This window comes from Varroa destructor, unplaced genomic scaffold (genome assembly GCF_002443255.2).
Source record: "Varroa destructor unplaced genomic scaffold, Vdes_3.0 BEIS01000003.1, whole genome shotgun sequence".
Taxonomy (NCBI): domain Eukaryota; kingdom Metazoa; phylum Arthropoda; class Arachnida; order Mesostigmata; family Varroidae; genus Varroa; species Varroa destructor.
Window position 1 is genome coordinate 29744003 of NW_019211456.1, and position 27036 is coordinate 29771038.

Below are 27036 nucleotides of genomic sequence, written 5' to 3' on the forward strand. Positions count from 1 at the left end.
ACTATGATGACCTCATTGGTTTCAAGCAAGCCCATACGTATGAGCGCGCGCGCGCGCGCGCGCGCGCGCCATGCCACTCGGAGGCGGACAACAAATATAGTCACTCATTTGTTTTCGCTGCTGTTTGTTGTTGTATTTAGTAAAACTATATAATAATTTATTAACTAGTGTCCTATCTTTCATCCGATTTTTCATCTAGATTCTAACGGACAGAACGATTATACAGTTAATGCACGATGCAAATTTTTCGCGTCTATATTTGTGACCGCGCTTTACCGCAACATACGCTCCTATTGCCAACAGTTCAACGGTAACGATAGCAATAGGATGCAGTGACGGTACTGGTTCTAGAGATAGCAATATACTACTATTAGGAGCATCGGGCCGTAGTAGTAGTAGCAGCAGCAGCAGCTCTATTAGTGATAAAAGCCATGTCTGCATACGCAGCGCAAGACAACAACGGCGCCAACAACTCAAAAAGCAGTTGTTATAACAGGAGTTCGCCGGCAGAAGGTAAAAAAACAGTTGCAGCTGCAAAAGTAGAAGTAGGTGATCATAGACACAGCTCCCATCAGAGAGGCGATCCGACAATTGAAGATAGTGATAGCTATTGCTGTAATTCGTTTGTCGAATGATAAGCGATCACGGGAGCCAAAACTGATGCACGGACCAGACCTCACTCAGTAGGTACCGCTGTAGTTCACACCATGACCATTCAGTAGCAGCTGTCGTTGAGCGTCAATTATTATTAGGTCAGATTAGCGGACGGTCAGCAAGCGCGGACGTCCTCCCGCGCGCCACCACCATAAACGTGGACTCTGCTTGTGAGGTTTTTGACAGGCTTGCGTAATTTCGATCAAGTCTACCTTCTTCGATTTTCAACACCACGACCGTTTTTTTTCTAGTCATCTATAAGCGAGACCAAGAATGGAAGAGGAAACTAAAAAGTAATACAACTGCATTAAGACCTCGAGGGAATCAACAAAAAATCAATCGCAAAGTAAACCTTGCTAAGGACGGCTACCCTCGTGGCTTACAATGTAACGATTTTGTCCGCTGACATTAATTGTCGCCGACACTCGATCCAGCTTCCTCAATGGAACGTATTAATAGAGTTCTGAAGTAGTCTGCTGAGAAACATGACTTACAGCTGTACTTATAATAATATGAACGGCAAGAACGAAACAGAGACAGATCAAGGATTTGCCGAATACGATAACTGATTCATTTTTAAGGCGCCTACATTAATACATGTTAAAAAAACGCTCAAAACTGCGCTAAAACATTTTGAAGCGCGCGTATTTTTATAAGAGGTTAGTTAAAGTTTATGTTTTAAATGAATAATAATAGTTAAACGTTAAAAAATGCCCCGGCATTTACCACTGTAGAAAAGACTTTGGGCAGCATTTTACAACTCTAATACAACTCACTAAATTCACATCTTCCTTTGTCCTTAGTCAGTCACCGTTCACATGAATACGCCTTCGACGCCAGGGCTCCCCTTTGTTCCTTCAGCCCAGAAATGGACGAGGCTTAATTCGTGTTCTCAAGCTTCATAATCGTTCATAATAGTAAAATCGTTGTCGTGCACTTGAAGGTTGCCATTCAGTTCTCTGCGTCTTGAGGCATCCAGTTTATTATGGCATAGGTCTTTAAGGAGCGCCTTAGCATTCGGTCAACCTCTACTCTTTCCTCCTCAAAGATTGTGCAACGCTCCACTGTCTGTGCGTCACATCGTTGCACGCGTCATCACTATCACAATGCGATGTTTGAGCCATTAGTGTCTTTACTATTCTATGAAGATACTTTTGGCAACATTCGTAGCCAGGAAACCGCTTTTCGAGTTCTCTTATCAACCGCCAAGTTCACGCAAAGGTCCCTATCGTAATTACCAATTTCTGTCACAACCTTTCACCCTACATAAGTCTGACTTTGCCTTATGCTCGACGACAGTTCACTAACACTGTATAGATATACGTGTAATAATGTGTATTAGTTTTATTTAGGCACTAACTAGTGCCACGTGGTACCATTTCTGTTATAAATTGCAGTGTTCTCATTTTTACCGTTCAGTTCGAGCGTAATCCTAAAATAAGATCTTACAAGTTTTACACGGGCATTATCCTGTTGCCGTCCCATTACAGCGATGGCCTCCTGTTATTTCACGCATTCGCCACTACTCGAATGTATCTAGCGGTCCACGCGAGTGACAGCAACAGCCTTGAATGGAGCCAGAAGGGTAGATACCACCATGAACTGAACGGAACGGCATCGGCCATTAGCAGCTTTTCGGCGGACGGTAAAGTTACTTTGTTCACTTTCGTTCGGCCCGTTCAAGCGGTCGGCGCTAGCTGTGGTACTTCAGCCTGTTTGATTTTTATTGCTACGCGCGTCTCTTTCTGCAATGGATACATGTACATAAATATTATTATTATAGTAAGAGATAGCGGACGATCCGCGGACTTGAGAATGGACATGGTTACTGGTTTCTTTCTGTCTTTTGGCCAGATTTTATGAGCGAACCAAAAGTATTTCTTTTTACCATCATCCTTGAACAGCGGAGAAGTTTGACTATGTCATAGTACATACGGATGTGTGGCGTTGGCCAATGACTGACTTTCATTTATGTTACATCGGTATTATTACCCCGTTATTGTCATTTATATATATATATATATATATATATATATATATATATATATATACACTTGCCTAAATATAATGACTAAAATTCCCACGATAAAGACTAGACGAATGAGTGTGTATGTATGCCTACATACGTTTACTACCGTTTCAATGCATCTGTTTACTATTATTTATTTTCTCACCATATTATATTTGTTCCTATAGGTATTCGCCTTCTTTTTTTTCTAACGCTTCTCTCTTTCTTGTGCTTGTCATTAAAAATGCCACCATCGTTATTAGCACTATTTCTTGCCGTACCGGTGTCACAGCTGAGCAACTCAACACACACAGTGGCTGGGATGTCCCCGCTGCCGAAGCAGTTGTCGTCGTCGTCATTGCCGCTGTCAATGCCCATGGTTTCCTATGCTCACTTTTTTGCCCGCTACGTTTAGTTTCCTCTGTTACTGCTTTGGTTAGTGCTGGATGTCAGCTTGCCACTCAGATACTCGGTAGATACTAACCTATGTGCCAAGTCTGCAGCTGATATTTGCTTCTGCCCTAATGATCGGGTGACACCGGCAGCAAGCAGCGTCAGCTACGGCAGTGGCCGCGACCTTCCAGTCTTGTTGGCAATGTTGCTTTGTTTCATTCGCCACTGTGTGTTCGTTTACCCTTTAGCTCGTCTGTCACGCTTTACTACTGCTGCTGCTGCTGTTCTATTCTAATGTATGTACGTTCCGTCTGAATGTCAGCTTGCGGCTTGCTGTGTATATCGACGTGTGTAAATGCGAGTAACTAGCAGTTGGTAACTGGTCATAGTGCTGGGTTCTCTCTGTGTTCCGTCTATGGTACCTACTCTTGCTTGCCAGCACATATTATCTAGCTACAGACCTAGAGTGAGTGTGAAGGCTCAGTCTGTGTGACTGCGTGTCTCTACCCGTGCGTGTATATGTACTCGTGTGCGACGGACATAACAGTACAGGCAACATCATCATGACCGACATCAGTGGAGCTGGTTGTGGTTCTCCACTCCTTAGACTGGCGGCGCAGCAGCGGCTGCTGTTGGCGTTTGGAAGGTTACTCCCGCCTTTGCTTTAACAGCATCATCATTGCCTCCGCCGCCGCCGCCGCCCCAGCCGCCCCCGCGGCTGCCGCTAGCACTACTTCTCTTACTAGCACCACAACTGCAATGACAGCAACAAAAGCGACAGCGAAACACCACCACCACCACCACCACCACCAACCCCAAGATGGCTAATGCTACGCGACGATCGACGCCCGCCATTCGTGGTGCCACTATTAGTCCTAAAACTGCTGCCACCATCGCTATCGTCAACCCCTGCTGCTGCTACTGCAGTCAATACCATCGTCATTACTCTACTGTCGACTGGCTGCTGTCGAAAGAACGAAATAAAGAAAGAACGAGGTTCGTTTCATTTCATCCGCTGTTGCAGCGGCGGGCTATATAGCATGTTGTGCCTATGCCTGTATGTGTTTGTATGTGTGTGTCTGATGCTCCACAGGACTATCACGAACGTTGCAGTAATGAAGAGCGAGTCAGGCAGTCAACCAGTTGGTCGCCTGGCCAGACAGGGAAACACCAAGCCAATGGCCGCCTTTGTGAGAATCGTCAACAACATCGTCTTTGTTGTTGGTGCTACAGTTGCTCCGGTCAAGCTATCCTTGTTGGTTGGCTCTCCTGGAATACTTAGCTGCTCGGTTCAGTAATAGCGAGCCTTTTCCAGCAGCTATCTTCGTTGTCGTTGTTGCTGTGACTGTCACTGGTTCTGCTATCGCCGCCGTTATTTGGCAGTCGTTGGCGAAACAGATCACCACATAGACATGAACACATGCTAGTAACAATAATATCTACACACAACACAAAAAAACATTGTGGACACTATGTGAACAACGAGGACTACTTCATCCGTCGCCGTAGTAATCGAACGACTAAACCACAACAACAACAACAGAGAGAGAGCAAGAAGCCAGCGCCAATGGGTGGTGTCCTGCGTCGGCCTGTCTGACCTGCGGCTGTTGAATGAGCCCATATATATATATATATATATATGCTTTTGCCTGCGGGCAAACAAACGCAGCCCCCCAGAATCGCACGTTTAATGTGCTGCAATGATGCTTAAAAAAGAGGGTAGATCTTACCCTGCAATGTGACGGACCTGTCGTTTCGAGCTCATACATCTCTAGGAAAAACGTGTTCGGTTGTAAATTGATTTGTCGCGGTCATGCATCGCCATATACTCTTCCATTGGGACAAAATTCTAAGCAGCTAGGTATAGCGACCGCTCCGTTGGCGTTTCACCACCTAGTTAGAATATACACGTAGCAAATGTTTATGTAACGCCTGTAAAACCTTTTCAAACTCACGTCCTTAAAATACTCAAGACTCATCATCACAATTCTATATCTAGAAACCTATATGACCCAGCTAGCTGCAACGTCAACGAGCGTTACAACCCGTTTGCTGCAAATGAATAAACTGTTAGTCCTACTTTTTCAATAAAATAGGTATGTTACATTACCCGAAACAGAAATTCCGTCTCTTTATCGCTGTCGGTGTATGTTTCTCAGTCGATGTTCAAATCAAGTACGTTATCTGCAGACGATCGTCTTCATGAAGTGCACCGGCAAGTGTTGCCTTAGATCACCTATCGCCAACACCGATAATATCCTTTTGTCGTAACCTATATCACCGATCCGTCGATTTGTGTATGGCCGGATGACTGCGGTCAATATATTATTTAGCCTTATTTTTTAATGGCTAATTCATAACAAACAAATATTCGCTGTACAGATTATTTAATTATGTATCGAGGTGCTCCATTAGATGATGCACCAAACGAGACAATAAACCAGTGAACAAGGTCAGCGAAGTTTCTCGTTTTTCTTTTTGGTTGAGCCACGTAAATAGCTTATCAGAGATTAGTTTTCTCAGTCCCGAATATTCGGTTAGTGTTGTTAAAGCGGTCACAGTTTAATTTAATCGTACATACGTAACAGATTAGACTTTCTTCCAGGCTCAAGTCGACCTTCGTCTTAGCGATGTTTGCAGCTTGAATCAGTTGGGCTCTTTATTCTACAGTTTCTCGGAAACAGAGTCAACGCATCGTCTCAATTTTTCGGCGCGGCCTCAATGTGCTGACTCTATTCTTTAGAAATTGCAAGATAAGCCATCGGCCCCCGACACCTAATAGACGTATGTAGATCAAACCGGCCTTGGGCTAACGCCAAATAGTTGTCTGGAGCAGACGCGAACAGTCGTATGCGGACAGGGAAAACAGCGACTGCTATATTAGTGCAATAGAAGAGCTAAACGCCATCTAAACATTGTCGGCCGAATGTTGCTTACTATTATTACTGCCTCCTTATTGCTCTGTGAATGTTAGCTGCGTGTCTGTATTTTTACTCATTCAACAACGCAAGCTCATTTCGCCGTTCTGCTCCGGCTATCGGCATTGTTACTGTTGCTGTTTGAATTGTTGCGTCGCCGTCACCGCCGCCGCTGTTGCTTCTGTTGGGCCGCCGCCAGAAAGCGACGGATGCCAGCAACGGCAAAAACGTCAACAACGAGTAACGGAGCGCTTGTCATAGCCGACCGAAATAGGTGGTGACGTTCGACAATGCTTTCGAACAACAACGTCCCTAGCACTGGGGTAGTCGGCTGCTCGGGAAACGGCCTCGGCGCGAGCGGACGAAACAGCAGTAGTTCTTCGAGCAAACGCCGGAGTTCCAGCAGCATCTGTTGCTGCAAGAGCAACAACACCAGCCGCCGCTGCTGCTCTAACTGGCCACGACTACTGACCAGCAGCAATACGAACGCCGTTTCAGTTGTCGTCAGTGCACGTTATCGTAATCATCAACCCATCATATATATACATTGTACGGTGCTGATCCTAGTAATAGGAGTGACTGCGGCGGTAGCATATGCTAATCACAGCATGAATAGAAGCAGGGGCGGCAGCAATCACTGTAACAGCGAAAGCAGCAGCAGCAGCAGCATCAGTGAGCGCACTTAAGAGCAGATGGAGCTCGCGAGACGGTTGCCACACGCCGCCAAATAGTCGACCGGGTCTAGTTCACAAGGTCGCTCAGTCTGCAACCAGCAGCACAAATAGCAATAAGTGCGACCACATCGCCGTCACCTCCAACATTCGCATACGACAACTGGCAGCGTAATCATTATCAACATCATCAGTGATTACGGCGATAACAAGCCCGATAATATTCTTGTATCAGACACAACCCATTCGATAATTGGCGAGCAAAGACAATGGCGGCGGCACTTGGACAAAACAAAACATGTTTATGTGTACTGTTATACATACGAGATGTTTGTTGCTGCTTCTGCGGTTTCTTGCTTACTCCATAATTATTATTACTATCACTCGACCGTTTTGCTGTCGCGGCACAAGGCGATCAGGCAGGGGACAAGTAAAAAGGCACGGAGAGGAAAGTACCTATAACAGCAGCGACAGCTGCCGCTGTTGTTGCCGTTGTCGTGGCCGACAGAAGGCAGGCTCAATCGTAGAGCAGCAGCAGCAAGTAACCCTCATGCTATCGCAAGGGCTGCACCCGCGGTCGGTGACCTCCGTTAAGCGTCTGCACAAAATAAATTATGAAAGGAGCAACACCGTGCGCTTACTATTAATACCAACCTGTGCATGCATGTGTGTATGTAAGCAGTAAGGATACAATGGCAAAGATCTATGTTTAACATTGGCATTGTGTATTACATGCAGGAAAGATGAGGAAAGCGACAACGACTTACGGTTTTGACCCCACTATAAAGCATTTCGAGTATCTGTATTGTCTTCACTCAAAGGCGTTGGAATAAGTCTACAACGAACAACGTGTCCGCGCCGAATTGCCCGCAGGATCAGCTGCATGTGCACGTCCATTGAATGACTATCTGACGCGCAGTGATTTGTTATCGTCGCGTGCATTGGCAGGCATCGCCTAGTATTTTCGCAGATATAGTCACAGCGCATATTCCACCGGTGTAGTTTTTCCACACCCACATGTCAAGTCCCACTGAATTCAGCGCAAGCTCAGAGTACAATTTTGCAATAGCCACAGCGATGCAAACCATTTTTGATGCTTGAGTGCTTTTGTTTCTCGTTTTTCCACGTAATTTTCAATTATTTACCATATAATCATACGAAGTCAAAATATAGTGTACAGCTACGGTAACAGTGGCTCCACTTCCCGGAACTCCGGCAATTTTTCCCATTGCCATTTTTTTTTTTCGTCTCTATAACGTGTCTTGTCGTTAACAGCTAGAATATCACACAGTCAGTTTGTGTATGTTAGCACAGATATTCCGTTCGTTGTTAATATACAATATACGGTAAATAACAAAATATGCATTTGTTGCTATTGTTGTCGACGTTTCGAACTGAATACACAAGAAACGGTGAGAATAGATTGCAATAACAATAGCGCAAATCAAAGGTGCCACTGTATATTGTTAATCTTTCTTATTACGCTTCCTATTGGAACTCGGGTTCGTTCTTCAGTGAACGTCGTATAACACTGGACAAATGGTGAAACCGTCACCTGCTTGTTTGCCTACTAGACCTAGACTACTATATGAATAGAGTACTGTTTAGCATAACACGTAAGCTTGAAGCATTGCGTGTTTCTATCCACAAGGAACAGCGCTCCATTCTAAGTACAATGTAGCCGCGATCATAGTTTAACGTTGTCGTTTCTGTTCCTATATGGTCCTAAGACAGCCTAAGCCGCGTCTTACACGTGGCAGAGTGAGTAGGCGGACGTTCAACACGTTTCATTTATACAGGTACACTACCATTAGCATAAGCCGCATAGGCTGTACGAGAACAACCTCAATTCAAACTTCCACCAGAGCCAAGTAACGCCCTGGATCAGTTGGCGAATAGGGTAACTCTTAGCAACAGACGTTGTCTTAGCCTTCGCTAACCTTTCGGAAGTTGCACGTCTCAATCTTCACTTTTTCGGAAAACCAGCCAGTCAGGCAGGTAGCAGCTAGTGAATGGGTGAAACGAGTGGATGACAACCGACGGAACAGCCGGACAGTTGGGAACCTGCGATTAGGAAGCTACTTAATAGGTAGTTCATAAAAGCTACTTAACCGGCGAAGCAGCAGTCAAAATTGCCTGACAGAAGATTCTCATCATTTATGCATTTAAGTATAGTCCCTTCGTTATGGTCCTTGTCAGCTCTCGCTTTCGTCTATCTATCTCGAAATTGTTTCGTCCCAATAGCGAGCGCGCGCTGCGACATACGACGGAGCTAATTAAATATATCAATAATACAAGGTAAAGAGGCATTATGCACAGAAAGTGCACGGATTTTCATAATACATCTGGGCTTTAGATCTGTTGTTCTCGGTAAGGCGGTGATGACAGTGATGATGCCATCGGCACGATCAATGTCTCCGATCACACTCCGTGTAACCGTCCGTGCTTGTGTGTGTGCGACCATCGGTAACGTTACTACCTTGCAATCTTTACTGTCCTCTAGAAAAGATCAGCAACAACGACGACGGATTAACTTATTTTGATAGACATCGTCAACGACATAAGATCACTTTGAAAGCAAGCTATATCCCTGATCCTATTTCCCCGTGTTTGTGCCTTGCTCTATTAGATGCTGTTCGTATCTTTCGCCACGAGTCTTTGTACCGCCCCCGTGCCTTCGCTATGCCTGCGATGCTGGCGAAAACATCCCATCCATGTAAACACAGTAAGGCTAAACTTTACTCACTCTATACACACCTCTTTTTTACATTGGTCTGCATGAGCTCATCTGTATCTGTAAGCAGCTTTGAGGTACATACGATCCCACTACGGGCCAACTTTTCATCTCGTGTATCTGCTGATAGTAAGCTATCTTGACTTGAACCTGCAGGGCTTCTGCTTTCGCTTTGCCAAATTGCGTCGCATCGTCACGCTCCCTTTTCTCGCGCCCCCAGTCGTTTCCCAACCCCCGACCTCCGTCACCCCTTCGTCCAAAAAGACCCAGTCCGTTCCTACCTCTTCGAATGAGGTCTCCTCTCGCTTGCCGCTCATTGTCTCTTCTTACCACTGTTCGTTCAAACATTGGTTTCTGCCCATGCGGCCTCCCTCTGCGAAAGAGGTGGCTGTGAACAAGAAAGCCGTCTCTTCTATTAGGGCAGAGAAACGGCGCTCATCTGATCTCCTTTTCTTTTTCTCCTTTCCTATTCTTTTCTTCTCCTCTTGTTACTTCGAGCCGCTAGACCGCTGCTGTCGTCTGCTCGATTCGCATCTCCTGATTTCTTTCGCTTTACTACAATATAGCAGTTCAGCTTTTTTCTTCGACGTATTTTCTGTCTCTTTATTTTTTGATGCAGCCACCACGAGCATACGACACTCACTCTCATCCCGGCGGCGCTATCGGTGCAGATTAGCATCGATCGATCGATCTAGCTAACCAGCCAGCTGACTGCTGTCTAGAAGGCGGCTCGTTACGCAAGGCCTGTTTGACGGCTGTATTGGAAACGAACGTATGTAAATAGGATGGGTAGAAGCCGCTACAGACAGCGGTAGGAGACAGACAATATGCACGGAACGTCTGATTATCATAACTACGCCAGGCAACGATGTGGGCTCGCCCAGTATATATATATATATATATATATATAAGACGGTGATACTCAAAACGCTGCGCTGTGCTACGCCGGACATGGCGGTCTGTTTCGATGTGAGCTCTGCTTTGACTAGCCAGAGCCATTACTGGGTTTTGTAAAACGGCCTGATAAGCACTAAACATTGTGGGTTCAAGGGATTGATATCAACAAGATGGCAAAATAATAACCCCGACAATTTCCCAGTTACCCAGAAGGACTGCGCATCGCAGAGATTTTCTCTCAACTCCGTTTATGCTATTTTTCATAGCTCTTAATACCATTTACATCCATGGTTTTATACGACATTTTTGTCTTCACTTCGAACAAAACCGATGGAAGCCCTGAAATGCTAAACTCTAATATTCTTCATCTTCAAAACTCTAATAATAGACCTTCATATACGGTTCGTCCAGCTTTGACAGGCTATTTAACACAGCGACAAATTATATATCAGCACTGCAAATGAATAAATGAGTTTAGGGCAATCGTTAACAGACAATTGAGTATGAAACGGTAATCACTCTGTTATACCTACAAGTCTTGTGTAGTAACTACCCGTAGTACGTTTTACTAACACCGTTTTTATTGAGTAGTATCCAGTCAAACAAGCTTCCGTAATCAGCTGATTGCTATTTCTTTCCAGTCTGTCAAAATGGCCAGTACGGCGAATCATTCTTAAACCACCTACACGCAACGATAAGACTGAGGCTCACAGACTTCCACCGTACTACGCTTGTACCCCTCTAACCCTACTACTGCTACATAAATCTGGTCCGATCCGAGATTCAAACCCCGTGAAAGAAAATCAGATAAACGAGAGCATTACTCATTTCGTTCCTATCTTTAATATCCTTTATCTTCGATCACAGATTAGTGGCGAGCGAATCTTGGCGGAGTACGCTCACAAATGCTGACATTCACTTGCTCACCCGCGCGCAATTGGTCTATGAAACGCCCTAGTTAGTCACATCGACTAAAGAGAGACACGATATATATGTTGTTCAGTATCGATTGGCGCTTTCCCATAAACTCGTGTACTTCGTTTATTGGCTGCGTGCCCATTGGCTATCTGAGATATAGTATTTTCTTGAATGCCCTCGTTACTTCTTTTCTCTTTTTGTTACTCTTCTTGGACTTGAACTTCGCCTTCACCCGTACGTTCGGTGCTGTTTCATAGCTTGTCGCCGGCCGCTGCTACTATTGCTTAATTCTTCGTTACCGCTGCCGTGCTTCGATGCTTTTCGATTAGTCAATTGTTCAGTGGCCACGGCGGAATAACTGCTAGCTCGGTCGCTTTTGCTTTTGGTGTCCCATGGGATTTCATCTTTAATCGACACTCTTGACAGCCACTCTCCCCGCCGCAGCGAGTCCTGTTGGTTCGTGGTAACTGTTGTCCGCCCGCCGTACCATGGTGGATTGGGATTGTTTCTTTGGGTCTACAGGGGTTTCACCCGATTGACCGATGACGGTTGCAGCAAACACACGAAGACAGCACCGTCAGACAGACCAATCGACTAAGAATCTAACCGATAAACGGCAACGAATATGCTGAGGAATGGTCAGCAGCTTTCTATATATACATATATAATAGTGGTGACGATGATAAATGTCACTGTGAATCCGGTGACACGGCATGAACGGCGTTTAAACGACGAGCGCCGGCGCACGAACCGATGAATGGCCGATACAGATAGTACGGCCACTCGCTTTTACGCAGGCATACGTACATGGACAAATGTGCGTATGCCTGCGTACACTCACCGATATAGCAGCCGACAGAAATACACAGAGATGCACACAGACGGATCAGATTGGATCGTTAGACACTGAACGCCGAACGGATGTCGTCGCTTTCTAGCATTATGTGGCGGCGGCTGCCACTACTGCTGTATATCCTCCATTCTTCACTGTTTGCTACCACTATTTTTCGGTGCTGCTGCTGCTGCTCCTTGTCGCTTCTCCCGGAATCTCGTGGGTTCCTCTCACCGAGAACAAGTACAACAATAATACCAACAACAACGCGCCAATGAGGTAGAAGACTGCTCTTGGACTGCTGTTGCAGCTGTTCACGTTGCTGCTGCTGCTTGCGTCGTGGCTCCTCATCTCGTTCCGTTTCGACTTTTTCTCGTCTTCTTTCTCGTTTAAGTGTTCGTTGCGTCCACCGATGTTGTCGCTGTTGCTATTTTCGGTGTTGTTTTCTTCTCGTTATTCTGCTTGTGCCAGTCAGTGCAGTTCGTCGTGGAAGCGTGTTTGTTTCGGCATGTGCATGTGTGTGTATGTGCGCAGGAGTATATAGATATAAGTGTCTACATGGAGGTGTGTGTGTGCGCCCGCCCCGCTGGGTGCTTGCCGGTGCTGTCTCTGATGACGCTAGCATCGCCGCTGTTGCTTAGTGTCGACGGCGCGGAGCCGCAGGCCGCAACCGTGTCGTGGAAGGCAACAACAAAAACAACAACGGCGGCAGCCGCGTCAACAGCAAGTTTATGAACGGATAGATGATGGCCCGATTGTCCACGATAGCCGTCTGTGCCGTTCACTCCCGAAGTCGCGGTGTCCGCTGCTGTTACGGTCGATGTAGCCACGGCTGTCCATTCACTTCAATCAGCTTGTCTCGTTCACTCGCTTAGCCAAAGCAACGCAATCGGTCGCCACACCAAATACCACCGGAGCTGATGTACCCTGCGGGTTGAACCCAAGAGGCACCACCAGTCGCCGTCCACCAGAGACCGGTGACCGGCAACCGGCGAGCGACGAACGCCGAACAAATCAATGAGCTACAGAGGTAGCAGCAGCAGCAATCACCAAGCAATTCAAGTACCGAAGCAAACAGCCGCTGCTGTTGCTGTATCCTTCGTGATTCCGATGTCAAACGACGGTTAGCAAGCTACAGTGGCAGCGACGGAAGCAGTAGCAGCTCTGGCATCAACGACTACAACAACAACAACAACAATGGCGACACTTTGATTGCGCATTCCCATTTACATACATATGGCAATCCAATGAGTTTTTGTGGCTGCCGGATGCCTACTTTGCGGCAAGAAACCGAACAAACAATAGCAAAGTTACTACTACGGCGGGAAACGGCTGTGACCACTACTGCTAACGCAGCAACAACAGTAACCAGCGGACTAACTGCAACACAGGGAACAAAACAGATTCGACTTGTTAGTACAAATACGATATATTTACATTATAGTACGGATCTAGCATTTAAGTTCCGAGCGCTTGGAATGGGTTCGCAGCCCTATGGGTGAGCATGGATGCAGTCGAATCAGTCGTCGAATGAAGAAAAAGAAAATGAAGAGACGACGACGAAAAAGCGGTAGCAGCAACGGAAAGGGCCAGCAGGACAGAGCAGTGGTGGCAGCTCGAGCAGAAGAAACGCGGCCATATTCACTAAATTGAATCCATTCTGGATCTTTCCGAAGACCAATCATTTGCATTGCCTGTTTTCCTTAGCGAACTGGCTGACTGCCATATATATATACATATATATATATATATATATATATATATATATCTGTTAGTAGCTTCCATCTCTCTGTTTCTATTCGCATTTCATCTCCCCTCCATCCAGGGAGCTCGATCGCTTGCGAAGTAGAAACGCAGCAGCAGCCGTTCAATGAGACGGTCGTCAGTAGGCTACAGTGACCCAGCTCGCCTCGTCGCTGTGTCGTTCTGCGGACTGTTCCCGCCGTTTATGCAGTTGCAGCAACCGCGGTCGGAGTTGCAGCAGCGTGGCAGCCAGTCCGGGCGGAACTGCCCTTAGCCTGAGGTGCAGCAACCTTCGTCGAGGTCCGATTCAACCCCACTAGTAGGAGGGAGAGGAGACGGGATAGCTAAGCTAGTCGCGTTTGAATCGGTGGAGCACGATAGCGGAGTCTAGCAAGGAATCTAGCTGACTCATTCATATATGAGGTTCGCGACTTCGGTAGCGGCGGTCGTTTCTATCCGCCTTCTTTCCCCGGTTTTGTTCTTCCTTTCTTCTTTTCGTGGTCGCTCCCTCGCGTCTAGATGTGTCTCGAAGCATACACCCTGCATATCCCTAAGAGTGTGGGGCGTCGTGACGGGGCTGCTGGCGAGCTCTGCAGAACAACGCAGGCTGGCTGACAAGCCGACCGGGAGACGGTAGGCGGGTTTGCAGCGGTGGGCTCCCTTTCTGTCGGCAAGCGGTAGCATCGGCAGCTGCAACCCCATATCCCGCCACTGGGTGCCGCTCTGGGTCGGACAGAGTGCACTACAGTGTGCTCTTCTATGTCCTGCCTCTCATCTTCTTCGTTTTCGTCTTTTCTTTTCCTGCAGTTCGGTGTCCCCTACGCCATCCGCAGTCCTAGGCTACGCCGATCGTTCGTTCGGTCTGTCGAGATGTCTTTCCCAACCGAATCAGCTTCCCTAGTCGGTTCTCCTAGAGAGCCCTGCACCGCCCCGACGACTGGCTATTCCCCTTTCGTCCTTTTTCTTTCTGATCGTCAACTAAGCGCACTTTTCGCGGCTTGCCTTCCTCTGTGCTCCTCCTTACTTCCAGCCCAGGGGAAAAACACTCCCAAACCTCCTGAGTGCCCCCAATTCAAGCTATCTCTCACCCACCGGTAATTGGGTAGTGGCCCGGGGAAGGCTACCATCCCCGCTGTTATACTGGGCACAAGCAGAGTCGCAAGGAAAGTGGAGTGAAGGAAGAGCCTTGGTTGGCGCTCTTTCATACTACTGTGACGAGAGGAAAAAGAGGTTGGATGGCAAGAAGAGGAGGTTTTCTGGCATTAAGGCGTTTGGCAGTAGAGTACATTGAGGGGACATTAAGAGAATTGTGGGGATCGAGAGTTCATGGAGAAGGAAGGGGGATCAGTGGGGATTCTGAGATGTGTCACTCGATTAGAGCAATCTTTCGTCTTACCATTCGCGCACACATATGCACAGTGGCACACAGATACGCACATACTCATAGAGAAACACAGAAACATCGAGATATACATACTTAACGACACCTATGGCAGGATGACGGCAGTACAGTTAGCTATATGCAAATACATATATACTACAGATATGCGCACAGATACACAGACCAACACAAAGTTCTTATTGGCAAACCGAGAGTAAGATGCAGTTAAAAAGAAAATGAAGCTATGGCAGTTTTATAGAATATTTCATCGTTAGCCTTAAAAATCAAGCATCCGCAATATAACGACACTCATGCTGTTGTACATATCCGTGAGTATATGTGTAGGCTTGCGTGTGCACCCCGTCCGAATGCTATGTGTGTTTGTAGCTAGAGTGGGATGCAAAGCTAGCCATGTTGACCCGAACAGAGATGAGGTTGGTGTTTGAACTACCAACCTCTGCTGTAATGCCTTTCCCTCTTTCTGCGTGTCTTCCACACGACGTGGTGCTCATGATATCGACTGAAGCCCTCGAGCTTAGCTTGGCTGTAGCTATCGACGTAGCGACTGCCACCTCTGCTCGACCGGATGGACACGATGCGTCCTCTTGATCGCTCGCCCGGGTACTTGCTGCTCCCGCATTCTCTATCTGCCTCATTCGTAGCAGTATGCTCTGCCCGGTCACCCCCGAGAGTCTTTATTCTATATCCGCGACCCCATAGCCGTCGTTGCTGCTCCATTATTGTTACCCTTGAACCAACCTAACTCGCTTCGACTGCCACTAATGCTATTGCTTCTATTTTTACTGTTATAGTCTATCTATGATGATAGTCCAGATACCGCCTAGATGTTCGCTATAATAGTTCGGGTATTTGTTAAGGTCAGGAGAATTGGTATCTTCAGACTTCTGTCTGCGCCAGTGCCTGTCGAAAGGGTATATGGTATTGTATACAGAATAATGATTCAACGTAGTCTTCTTAAATTTTAGTTAGGTTGGCAAGGGCCTAAAACTTTGTGTGACAAAAAGGCGATTTAGGGAAAACAAATGGCTATTATACGTCCCTTAGCTAGATTTATTCTACTTCTATGAGTCTGCATCCATGCGGTGATGATAATAATATTGCTAGTAGACTATTAACAAGCAAGCAGTAGGTAGCTAAGCAACCAGCAACCAGTGTATACATATAAACAAAATAAACGCTTTCAAACGGATATCAAACGTCTTTTGCGGTCAGTTGACCGTCGACGCTGATGACAAAGATGGCGCCGACTACGAAACGCCGGTGACAGTAGAGTAAAACGCAGACACAGGCATTGTTATCATCGTCGACTGTCCCAGAGTGCTTATGTGCTTCTGCGATTCCAAAGGATCGCAAGCTCACCATTCGCTCCGGCATGATTCTTCGCTCTGTTCGCGCAGAGCCATAGCTTCACTAAACGAACGAATAACATCAATCCGCTTCGGCCCCAATGAGTGGCTCTGGTTAGCTAGCGCTGTGCTACTGTCTCGTTTGTATTTAGACAGGCACATCGTGATCCTCTTCGGAGCATCTCAGCAGTCGATGCTAGTGACCGCGGAGACAGAACGGGTGCCCATCGACGGGCCACAGGATCAAAGCATCAGAATCAGTCGCAGCACCATTGGCTCCAACTGAGTAGTAACAGCAGCAGCGTCAGCAGCAGCAGCAGTAGTAGTAGTTGTTGTTGTTGTTGCTGTCGTCGTCGCCGTCGTCCAGAACCACAAATGAACAATGGAACGACGTCAGCAACAATCCCAACCGAGTAACAGCAACAAGACGCAGCGAACGATAAACCAAGTAAACGTCTATTCGCTGGCTTGTCCGGGAAGAAAAAAGGACAAAAAAGAAAAAGAAGAGGAGGAAAAAGGACGAAGCAGAGTAGAGCAGCAGCAGCAGTCGCCGCTGTCGAAGCGCGAGCGGCCGGGTGCCACTGTGGCCGAAATGTGAAGAAGGGCGGACATCGCTGTTGCCGACAACAAACAGCAAAAAGGAAACATCACGAGACGACAACGATGCGGCAGTCTCAGAAGCAGCAGTGGCGGCGGCATCATCGTACTAACACCACCGCAACAACCGGCACCAGTATCAACCAACGATACGCACAGCCGCCACTATCCGGCTAAATCGAGTCGCGACCAACCTCGAGCGATACGTGCAGTCGAATATTGGCGCTGGTGTCCCCCATTTTCTCCGTTAGTGTATGTATATGTATGCGCGGAGAAGCAGCGAACACTTAGAACAACGAAGACGACCCAACGAGCAGACGAACTAACGACTTGGCTACGAACCGCAGCAGCAGCAGCAGCAGCAGCAGCAGCAGTAGCAGCAGCAGCAGCAGCAGCAGGCAATCCAACTGTGTGTAGACGCATCCATACACGCAAGCGATAGAATTACGAACACGGACAAACACACAGGAAAGAAGGTTAAAAGTGACGTTTCAACGTAATCCAACAGCACAACAGGAGGAAGCGATGATGAGCCAAATATGACAGGCAAAAGAAGAATAATGGCGTAAGAGAAGAGGAGTTTTTATTCGTGCCGCGCGCCACCTCCCTCCTCCATCTCATAACAATCGAGCTGCGTATTTTGGTGTAAATAAATAAGACGTATTTAGAAATAAGCAGTAATTGATTGATAATTATGCCTAGATAACTGACTTGTATCGAAAAATATGCGTATTGAAAAACTACGAGTTTAACGTGTATTGGTATGTTGCTGATCAACTTACCCTTTTCGTGGCCAACAAGTGCCTTTCTTGCACAAATGACCAAAGCAGAATCAAAAGGAAAAACAAAGCTAAATTGTCATCATTTCTTTCTTGACACCTCTGGCTTTTGGCGCTAATTTACGAGATTGTACCACGACGCTAGCGATGGAACTTAGGGATACAGTAATGAGACAAAGCCGATCAGGCCTCACTTGTACCGTCTTGTGGCCTTTTTATCTTCTCCTTTTCAAGCTGGCACAGCGGCGCCATCGAGGCGTCATCGGCATCCGCTAATAATAAATGAAATAACCTAGACTTTTGTACCCCTTCGGAACAGGCATAGGATGAAGGATTTTCTTGTGAAACGGGTGTAGTTGGGCATCTAGAAATCAACATGAGCATTAATTAATCGCTGCGACAACGTATAGGCCAGTGGTAACTGCTGCAGTTATATTTACCAGTTATTTTTATGATAGCTAATATGCTTCTATCAATACTGCTACCTGCGTCGCCAGAGCTGCTTATCTTACTTCTATTGCTAGTGGTGACAGTGGCAGCAACAGCTACGCCCTGCATATGTGTATGCCTGTGTGCATACGTGCATGCGTGAATCGTAGGGTTGTCCTTTTCTCCAAACGGCCTCCAAACCGTAGCAGGCACCACAGGCTCCGCAGCAGCAACACCGACTGCGCATGAGTCTCCGAGATAACACATTAGCGACAGCAGTGTTTAATAGAGAAGAAGCTTGATCGGAGCAGAGAATATGTAACACGGACTGAAAGTGCTCACTGAACGCATAGCTCGCTCCTTATCGTCTCCATTGGTGCCTGTCGACTGCGTGGCAGCCTATATAGAGCTGTCGGAGCAACGACGGAGTCATCGTAAGTAGTTGCGGTGGGACAGTATGAGCAGCCGTCGAGTGGTGGACCCCATTCGATTTTGGACGGCGATCAACGGCCGGCTTCCGCTGCTTTCAGCGTGCCTTTGATCCCGTAGACCAGCCTCATCTCCTCTTTGCTCGTTTTCTATTTTGCCATTCTCTTCCTCAGTCTCCCCCCTGGCCTGCTTGCTTCAGCTGGCCGCTCTTCAGTTCGACATTAGCAGCAGTCACAAGGAGCAGCGAACGCGACTGCTTGCTCGATGTTCCGTTCGTTGATCCGATGCTAGGATGACTGCTGGGTCGTCTAGGCGACTCTACAACTTGTCGTCGTCGTCGTCTTTGTTGTTGTTGTTCGACGACAATGATGATGATGTAGGCAGTAAAGACAGCGGCAGAGAAAAAGAGGTTGTGCGGAATGCCGTATATCCTGCGCAGTGCGCTGCCACAGGGAACTGTTACTGCAAAACGACCACAACTCACCGGCAACTAAATGACAAGCGGCAACAACAAAATCATATTACAGTCTATATATACAACTAGCGACTAGCACAGCAGCAGGTACTTTGTGCCAAAGTACATGAGTTAAGCCAGCACGTGAGAGTACTCATCAAGCGCCATTTTTTACTGCATAAACACGAATCGGATATTAATTGGCGTTAATTGCTTAATCAATACTGTAATAGAATGGAAAAGATTCAACCTTTGATTAATATTCTGCCATGGACACACATTTATATATGCATGTGGACATGTAGATTTCATATAGTAATATACTTATAATTCAACATGACGAGTAGGCAGGGTAATGGAACCTTTTATGACACGTATATATCTGTTGTCGCCAACGATGATTTAATAGTTATCGCTAGCACTTGATGCGTGGGTATCGCGTAAGATTAGCAAAAAAAACTATTTTTTATCTAGACAAATTTGATCAAAAATTTCCCGCTGCATTGTCAAAGCGCAGATACACGTTAGTTATCACTTTGCTTTATGCATAAAACTTTCTGGTATGTAATTCAATTAAAGGCAGGACGCTGAGTTCATTGACACACTTACGATGCTTTAACTTCAGCCTACATCAGTACAAATCGATGCCCTTTTACAACTGGATGTGTGCAGGGTGATCAGCAACGAAAACCGCGTCCCGGCAGCGCTCCTACTACACGATGCTAATCCCTCTAAATCCTACTATGATATCGTAAATAATTATAGTAGTCTGTTTATCCTGATACATTAGCCTGAGCCGTTCAGTCTATCAGTTGCACTAATTAACTAATGACTACAATCAATGTATTCGACCAATTCGTATGCATACGTACAAATCTACGACTTTGTAGCTAAGCGCTATGATCACGGCCGTTGCCATGCCACACGCTCAGACGCATAGATATTCGTACGTACGGTTTTTTTTTACAGCTTTTGCTACTCCTTCGACCTTCTCTGCTGTGACTTATTGCAAGCACGTTGTAGCGAGCGATAACTCCAATTGTAATCCAAGAGACGGAATGGCAGACCTGTCCGTACCGTGATCGTCGCTGCTTCTTCGTTTTTCTTTGCCTCAATACAGACGGTTCGGTAATAACGGCGGGGCCAGCCGCCACGAAACTACCGGCCAAAATAGTAACCAAAATAGCGACACCAGCGGAAAACTAACCGCTAATCATAAGTCGCAGCATCTCCAGCAGCGGCAGCAGCAGTGAGCTTTTGAGCGACGCAGAGAAGAAAGAACGGGCAGGCAAATCGTCGCCGTTTTGGCCTGGCCCGGTTCGACTTGCCTGCATTCAACAGCGCCCCGCTCGTTTCTTCCTGGCTGACGAGCCTTGTAGAATATTACTATGAAGACAAGGTTTGGTCTGTCGGCTTATCGGTATGTGTGTGTGCATGTGTATCTATACTTGTGTGTATCGTGTCCTTTTTGCTGCTGCTGTTGCTGCTGTGTCGTTGGCGTTAGCACGATCACTGCTGCTACTGCTGGCCGGTCGGCCAATGGAGCGGTCCGCCCGTCTATTGGGCTTGGCTGGCGTTCGCCTGCATGGGTCTGGGTGACCGGTAAAGCAGTCAGTTGGCCAAGGGATCGATGAATAGTCTGGTGGTCTTCCCCCGTTGCTCCTTCAATGGTAGAATAGTGTGCTTCTCGTCCTGATGCGGCCGGGCGCAAGCAGCCGCCACTGCCACCGTCGCTGTTTAGTTCCAGTATCAGTAGGACTAGTCACGTTAGCAGAGCGCTGATGGAGAGATGATCACTAACGTTGTTGCCGGCACGCTACAATTGCGCTGTTGTTGCTACCGCCGTAAGTGGAGCCGGCCTACCCGAGCGGGTCGAATCAGATCTCGGCAGCTGAGGCTCATCCGGTCGAGGCCGTTGCCGTTGCTACTGCTGCTGCTAATGATGATGTCGACAACGCCACTGCTGCTCCGGTTTTGCTACTGCGATCTCTGTTTTTTTTGGTAGTGTTTTTGAGGCAAATGCCTCCTCTCGATCCCCCTGCTGCTGGCCGATCCTATAGTCGCTGCTGTTATCACTGTTGTCACTATCGCGATCATCACAGCAGCAGTAGCAGCAGCAGTAAGAGTATAGGTAAAAGAGCGTGAGAAGCAGTGGCGTCTTCAGCGCCATATTTAATACACACATTCATAGATGCTACTGCTCTTCCGTAAAGCATCGTGCTGGGGGTTAGGGGGCTAACAGAGTAGAAGCAGCATCATTCCGGTGCACGAATTTGGTTCACCTGCTCGCCCGTTGTCGGCATCGGGCGACAATTGTCGAAAGCGGAAGGTAACACAAGCCACTAGTTCTATCCAGCAATCGCTGCACATTTAACGCTTATCTGCACGCCAGCGGTAGCGGCAATGGTGGGGGTAGTGGTTAAAACCTTTATAGGTGTTAGCTATCAAGGATGCGCCCAAAAGAGCCGCATGGGAGTAACGGTAGAGTGCGTAGAATAGAAATAAAGGGTAAAGCAAAAGTGCGAGGAACCACAGCAGACCGATAGGGGGGTGCAAAGAGTTGGATTAGAACGGAGCGGAATGGTACGAAGCAGTTCAGTTGGATAGTGCTAGTAGGAAGACAATTAGAGACAAAGTCCCATTTCACCCCCGTCGAATAAGGGAAGAGAAACCGGAAAGGGGCGGGGGGAAGCACAGGGGCAACAACCGAAAATGAAGCAAGGAGCTATCCTCTTTCCGACCTCACCTCTATACTCCTTATGGCCAACGAAGGGTCTAGAGAGAATGACTGAGCTTTCTGCGGGATTCCTGGGTGCCTGCCCGCTTGCCTGCCTGACTCAGGAAGCTTCTACTACCATCCAATTGCCCAAGCAACCGACCGACCGGCCGGCCAGCCGCCGTTCCTCAAAATCCCATGGCTTCAACTCTCCCCTCTCTCTCCTCCTGCTGCTGCCACCTCGGTCGACGCCGAGGCGACCGCCGCCGTTGTCGAAAGCTATGTTTCGAACTCGGCTGTCATCGTCGTCGTAGCTGTCGTTCCCGTCGTAGCGAGCGACTCGTCTGTCCCCACCTCTACTCTCGGTTCGGTTGCTTTGATCTGCTGCACTTTATTCGAGCGATGAGCCAACCAGCGAGCGTTGGCGGCGACGGCGAACCGAGGCATGTAGATTTTCAGGCCAGGCCTAGTCGAAAGAGAGGCAACTACGGGCCGGGTCATCGAGCAGCTAGCAGCCTGCCTACCTGCTTGCGTACCTTGCTGGCTGGCTGTCGCGCCGGATCTTTAAGGCTAAGGCTAGGTGTACGAAGACCCTCCTTCCCGTACCATCACCCGGATGCTCCAGGACTGGCACCGCCAACGGCTTTGCCCCTTTCCTTCTCCCCCGCCCTGTTTCAATGCCTCTGCCATACTGAAGGCGAAGTTTTCTCGTAGGGACTAGCCAACACCGACAGCAACCAGAAGCAACGTCGCTAACTTCGTCATCATCGCCATCAGCCGTACTGCTGGCGGGTTGTCGCTTTTATTCTTTCTGGAATCGGTTACAAACTCATTTTCGTTAGCATCACCGCGAGTAGCTAAAACGGAATGGCGTGCGAAAGCATCGGCCACAGCAGCAGCTTTAACGCCATCGCTACGGTCGGCAGAGCAGCAGAGGACCCAGAAAGCCGCCGAATAGGGCCAAACGAATAGGAAACCGAAGATAATTGAGAAGCTAACATTGCGTGCTCCCGCCATTACTATCCAACGGTTTCTATATAGTCGTGCATAAGGAACATATAGGAAGTTAAACACCCTATATTAGTATTTATCGCTTGCGCCAAAAACGACAAGTGCTCGCGTTGTACATAGCAGTCGAATGGTTTAACTCGTCTCCTGTGATAGATATATACGCCTAATAGTTGTTAGCCTTCACCAGCCGGAGGAAGAGGACCTCTACGACGGACAACGTTGACAACTATCCAATGAGTTGACGGGAGCGCAATTGATTTTCATTGAAGAGAGCAGAATGGAGCCAAACGCAGCGAAGTAAACAAAGCGCGTTAGGGCAAAAAATTTTCTAGCATAGCGATGGCTGGCATTGCAAATACGGAAGATTTTCATACGTAGACAATAAACAAAGAGAAAAAGAGAGGGAAAGAAGAAGAATTCTTATTTCAAAGCCAACAAGTCTTACGTTGCGACGGGATCACATAATCATGCAAAAGTGATTGTCAGCGCCGCTACGAGTACTTCTACCGAGAGTGGTGTCCAATCAAGCCGCAGTAAAGTGTTGTCGCCTATTGCTAACAGCGATTTCTTCTCATTTGTTCTGATAAACGGCCAACTACGCGCTGCTGTAAGTGAATACGCCATTTCTGTCGTCGCTTCTCTTGCTGTTGCTGTCAAGCTGACTGCTTTTAATCCTTGACACCATTTAAGATCAGCAAACCTTCCTCGTGGAGTCACTTCCACTAGCTCTCTCTCTTTTGTCACTCTCTCGGAAATCCAATATGAATCAATCCCTCACCACTGTCAACAGCAGCAATTGTCATGACTGCGGTTCGCCGACAGAGGACCTCCGGCGTCATTGCCAACGTACCATCATCAGCATCTTTGGCATTCGCACCCGCAGCAGCACTAACAATGACAAGTTAATTTTTAGCAGAGTCTAATAACGGAATGGCTACTTAAGTTACCCCACCTTATTTAGAACTACTATGCTATATTAATGTAAATCGACAACGACAATATCATCAGTTAAGGATAAATAATCACTCTTAAATAGTTTGTATGATATATATATATATATATATATCTATCGTAAAACTTGCCGCCGCTTTTTCTATCGACTTCTCCGAACTGAGACAACATGTCCCATCGTAGTGTTCCAGAAGCGTCGTCTTATCATGAGCGATGTTATAAACAATTACATGTATGTAACGGTGGAGGATCTACATATTATATTGCAAATCTATTAGCAATTTAAATACACATTCATATCCCCTTTCCCATATTAATGTGTCAAGCTTCTCCCTTTATGTCCCTTTTTGATATATCGTTTTTATTTCTTTATAAGGAATATGTTATTAACGTGGACAAGCCTGCACTGCAAGTTATAATAATACCTATTTTATTGTGTTTTATGTTGCACGCACGAATGTTTAGCGATATCCGCGTCTCAATCCAGAAGCATCTGGGTATATGTTTGCATGTGTCGGTGTTTAGAGACGATGTATTGGTACGGGTAGCGTGTTCGCGGCTACGGTTATGGCGTCTATGCTCGAGCCTTATGTCTACCTGCTGCTAATAGGTGGCGTACTTCTCGGCTTTCTCCTCATCGTCGTCATTGCCGCTGCCGTCGCCATCCTGCTATTACGGCTCTATTATTATTATTTTGCATGAGGGAGCAGTAGCCCTGTATATAGTGCACACAGGTGTCAGCAATACACGTATCTACCAGTACGTACCGTGTATCGTCACTCTGTGCACGGTATCTGCGTAGCCGTACGTCTATGTGAATGTGTGTGTGTGTGTGTAGGCGTGAGGGAAGGAGCCGAAAAAGGTGGGGGCAAAGGGCAAGTGGGGTCGATGTGCTTGTGACTGTCGCCCCTGTAAATCTCCGCGTCTGTTTGTTCGTCCACCCGTTCGTCCTTCCATCCGTTGATCCTTGTGTATCTATCTGCTGTCTGTTGGAAAAAGACAGCCAGCGGCGAGACACCAAAAGGCAACAGGACGCGACCGACAAAGCAGCATAGGAACAAAAGAGCGTAAGTACCTACATATGGAGAGCGAAAAACAGCCAAGCGCACGCAACCGCGAAGCTGTGGACGAAACCGCTGAACAGCGGTCCGAAGCTGTGACCACCGCTGTCGCTATATCGGCCGCAAGGAAAGAAAAAGAAGGCTAATAATAACAGCAACAACGGCTGTATTAATTACAAGAGGACACGAGGGCGCCGCGTGCTCACAAGCAAGCGACGCCATAATCGCCGTCGACCTGAATGAGCTGGCAAGATAAGCGAACAACGAAGACGGAAACTCCCGTCGACGCCATCGTTACTGGTTGCCTATTTAGAGTGTAGTGTTTACTGTACATTCGGCATGTTGCTGTTGCTTTCATCGGTACTGGTACTATCCTTTCTGTTTGTGCCGTTACGGACACGCAGCTAAATGGACAATAGCAACAGATAGTTGAATATGATAGATATAGTAAAGAGATGGACGAGAAGAAACCAGACGCTTTAAATATCAGCTACCATCCCCCTCTCCCCCACCGCGGCCGCCGCTTTCGGTGGGTAAAAATAGCCCTCCTCTGACGTCGTAATATCGCCGTTGTTAATGCAACTAACTTAATACATAAGCGCATCTTAATGTATATGGTTTCACAACGCATATCATCATTGTACCCACAGGCCGTGCTCTCTGCATATAAACTGCAGCGGTCGTGGCGGCCGTTTACCGTGTCCTCTGTGAGATCTTCGGTTGCCTGCTGATTGGCGGAGATATGACCCACAGAAGCAGTCGCAGAGCCAACACCAGCATAACACAGCTGCTTCCAAGGGGAGCAGCGAGCAGTGCAGGTCCGAACGGAACCAGCAGCGGTTAAAAGAAACAGTATCAACGCTCTCGTGCCTTACTACATCACCACCCTACTATTACTCCTCATGGCAACGGCGACGGTAATCATAGCGGCTACAGCTGCTTGGTCTCTCCATTCGTCTCAGGGCATTGGAATATGTCGAAGATCTCTTACTGCCGCCGCGGCTGGCCCAGGGCGGCGGCGGCGTGCTAGTCCTGCTTGCCGTCGTCGTCGCTGTAGTGGTCGTCCTCAGCCTCCCTGCCGTGCCTTGACTGCTCTGTAACGCACTCACACATGCGGCACCGTGCACGGCCAAGGCGGCAAGAAGACAGCAGGCCGCGCCGCTGCATGTTTAACCATACACCATATATACGTACACACACACCGGCGCACACATCCAGGTACACAACCATACCATATATATAGATTCGTACACGAGGAGCGCGCAAGAAAAACAGCAGGAGCAGCAGCAGCAGCAGCAGTTCGCGTAAGGCACCAGACTCATGGCCACAAAGCGTACACATCCAGGCACACAGTCATTCCAATAAGCGGCGCGATTATACAGCCCCCGTAGACAAAACTGTTCAGCGGATATACACATCCATCTCGTCTTAAGCCCACCGCTCCCCTTCCCCATCTCGTTACACATCCAGATACACAGCCCAAGCATGAACCCGTGTCGACGACAACACTCGCGCTTTCCGTTCGACAGCAGCACAATCGGCCGCTACGATGGTCATGCAGTCAGGTACAGGCAAGCACGCACATGCACTCACACAGGCAGCAGGGTCGCCGTATACTCACAGCGCCAGTAGTAGACCAACAGTAGCAGCTGCATAGTCAGTGGCTGCGGTGGCAAAACTGTACCGTGATGATGATAGTGGGGGTGATGATGATGCACCCAACCACTCCTCTTGCTATACCCAGTCAGTAGTCACACAACCGTCGGGTTGTGTGGGCCACCAGCAGCAGCGACTGCGGCGGCGGCGGCATCTGTCTTGGGCGCGGATGTGTCGTTCGTCCTAGCTATGTGTATGTGGCCGTGTGTGGTTGCTGAGTGTGTGTCCGAGTGCGGCTGCCTGGCCAGCCGATCGGTGGGTGCGTATCGTTATCGTGTGTGTGTCTGTGTTCGTGTACGTGTGTGGCGCTCTGTGCTGTCTTTCGTTCCATGCTCATGTCGGTGTTGTCGGTCAGCAGCTGAGGCAGCGGCGGCGGCGGCGGCGGCGGCAGCGGCAATGGCAGCACCAACGATGTTGGTGGCGGTGGCGATGGTGGC

The 27036-nt window shown here is 47.8% G+C and overlaps 1 protein-coding gene across 1 annotated transcript; it reads left to right on the forward strand.

The window, feature by feature from the left end:
• Positions 1–200: 200 nt before the first annotated feature.
• LOC147756788 (uncharacterized) lies at positions 201–26938 on the forward strand. Its single transcript, XM_086982901.1, has 3 exons — positions 201–1875; positions 2145–2299; positions 16669–26938. The coding sequence occupies exons 1-3, from the start codon at positions 1766–1768 to the stop codon at positions 16800–16802; spliced, it is 399 nt and encodes a 132-aa protein (XP_086839027.1). The 5' UTR covers positions 201–1765; the 3' UTR covers positions 16803–26938.
• Positions 26939–27036: the final 98 nt, after the last annotated feature.

Coding starts and splice junctions, on each gene's coding strand:
- LOC147756788 (XM_086982901.1), top strand. CDS start 1,766: ATGTTTGAGCCATTAGTGTCTTTACTATTCTATGAAGATACTTTTGGC. Junction 1,876..2,144: donor ACCGCCAAGTTCACGCAAAG/GTCCCTATCGTA, acceptor GTCCCATTACAG/CGATGGCCTCCTGTTATTTC. Junction 2,300..16,668: donor TAGCAGCTTTTCGGCGGACG/GTAAAGTTACTT, acceptor GTTTGTATTTAG/ACAGGCACATCGTGATCCTC.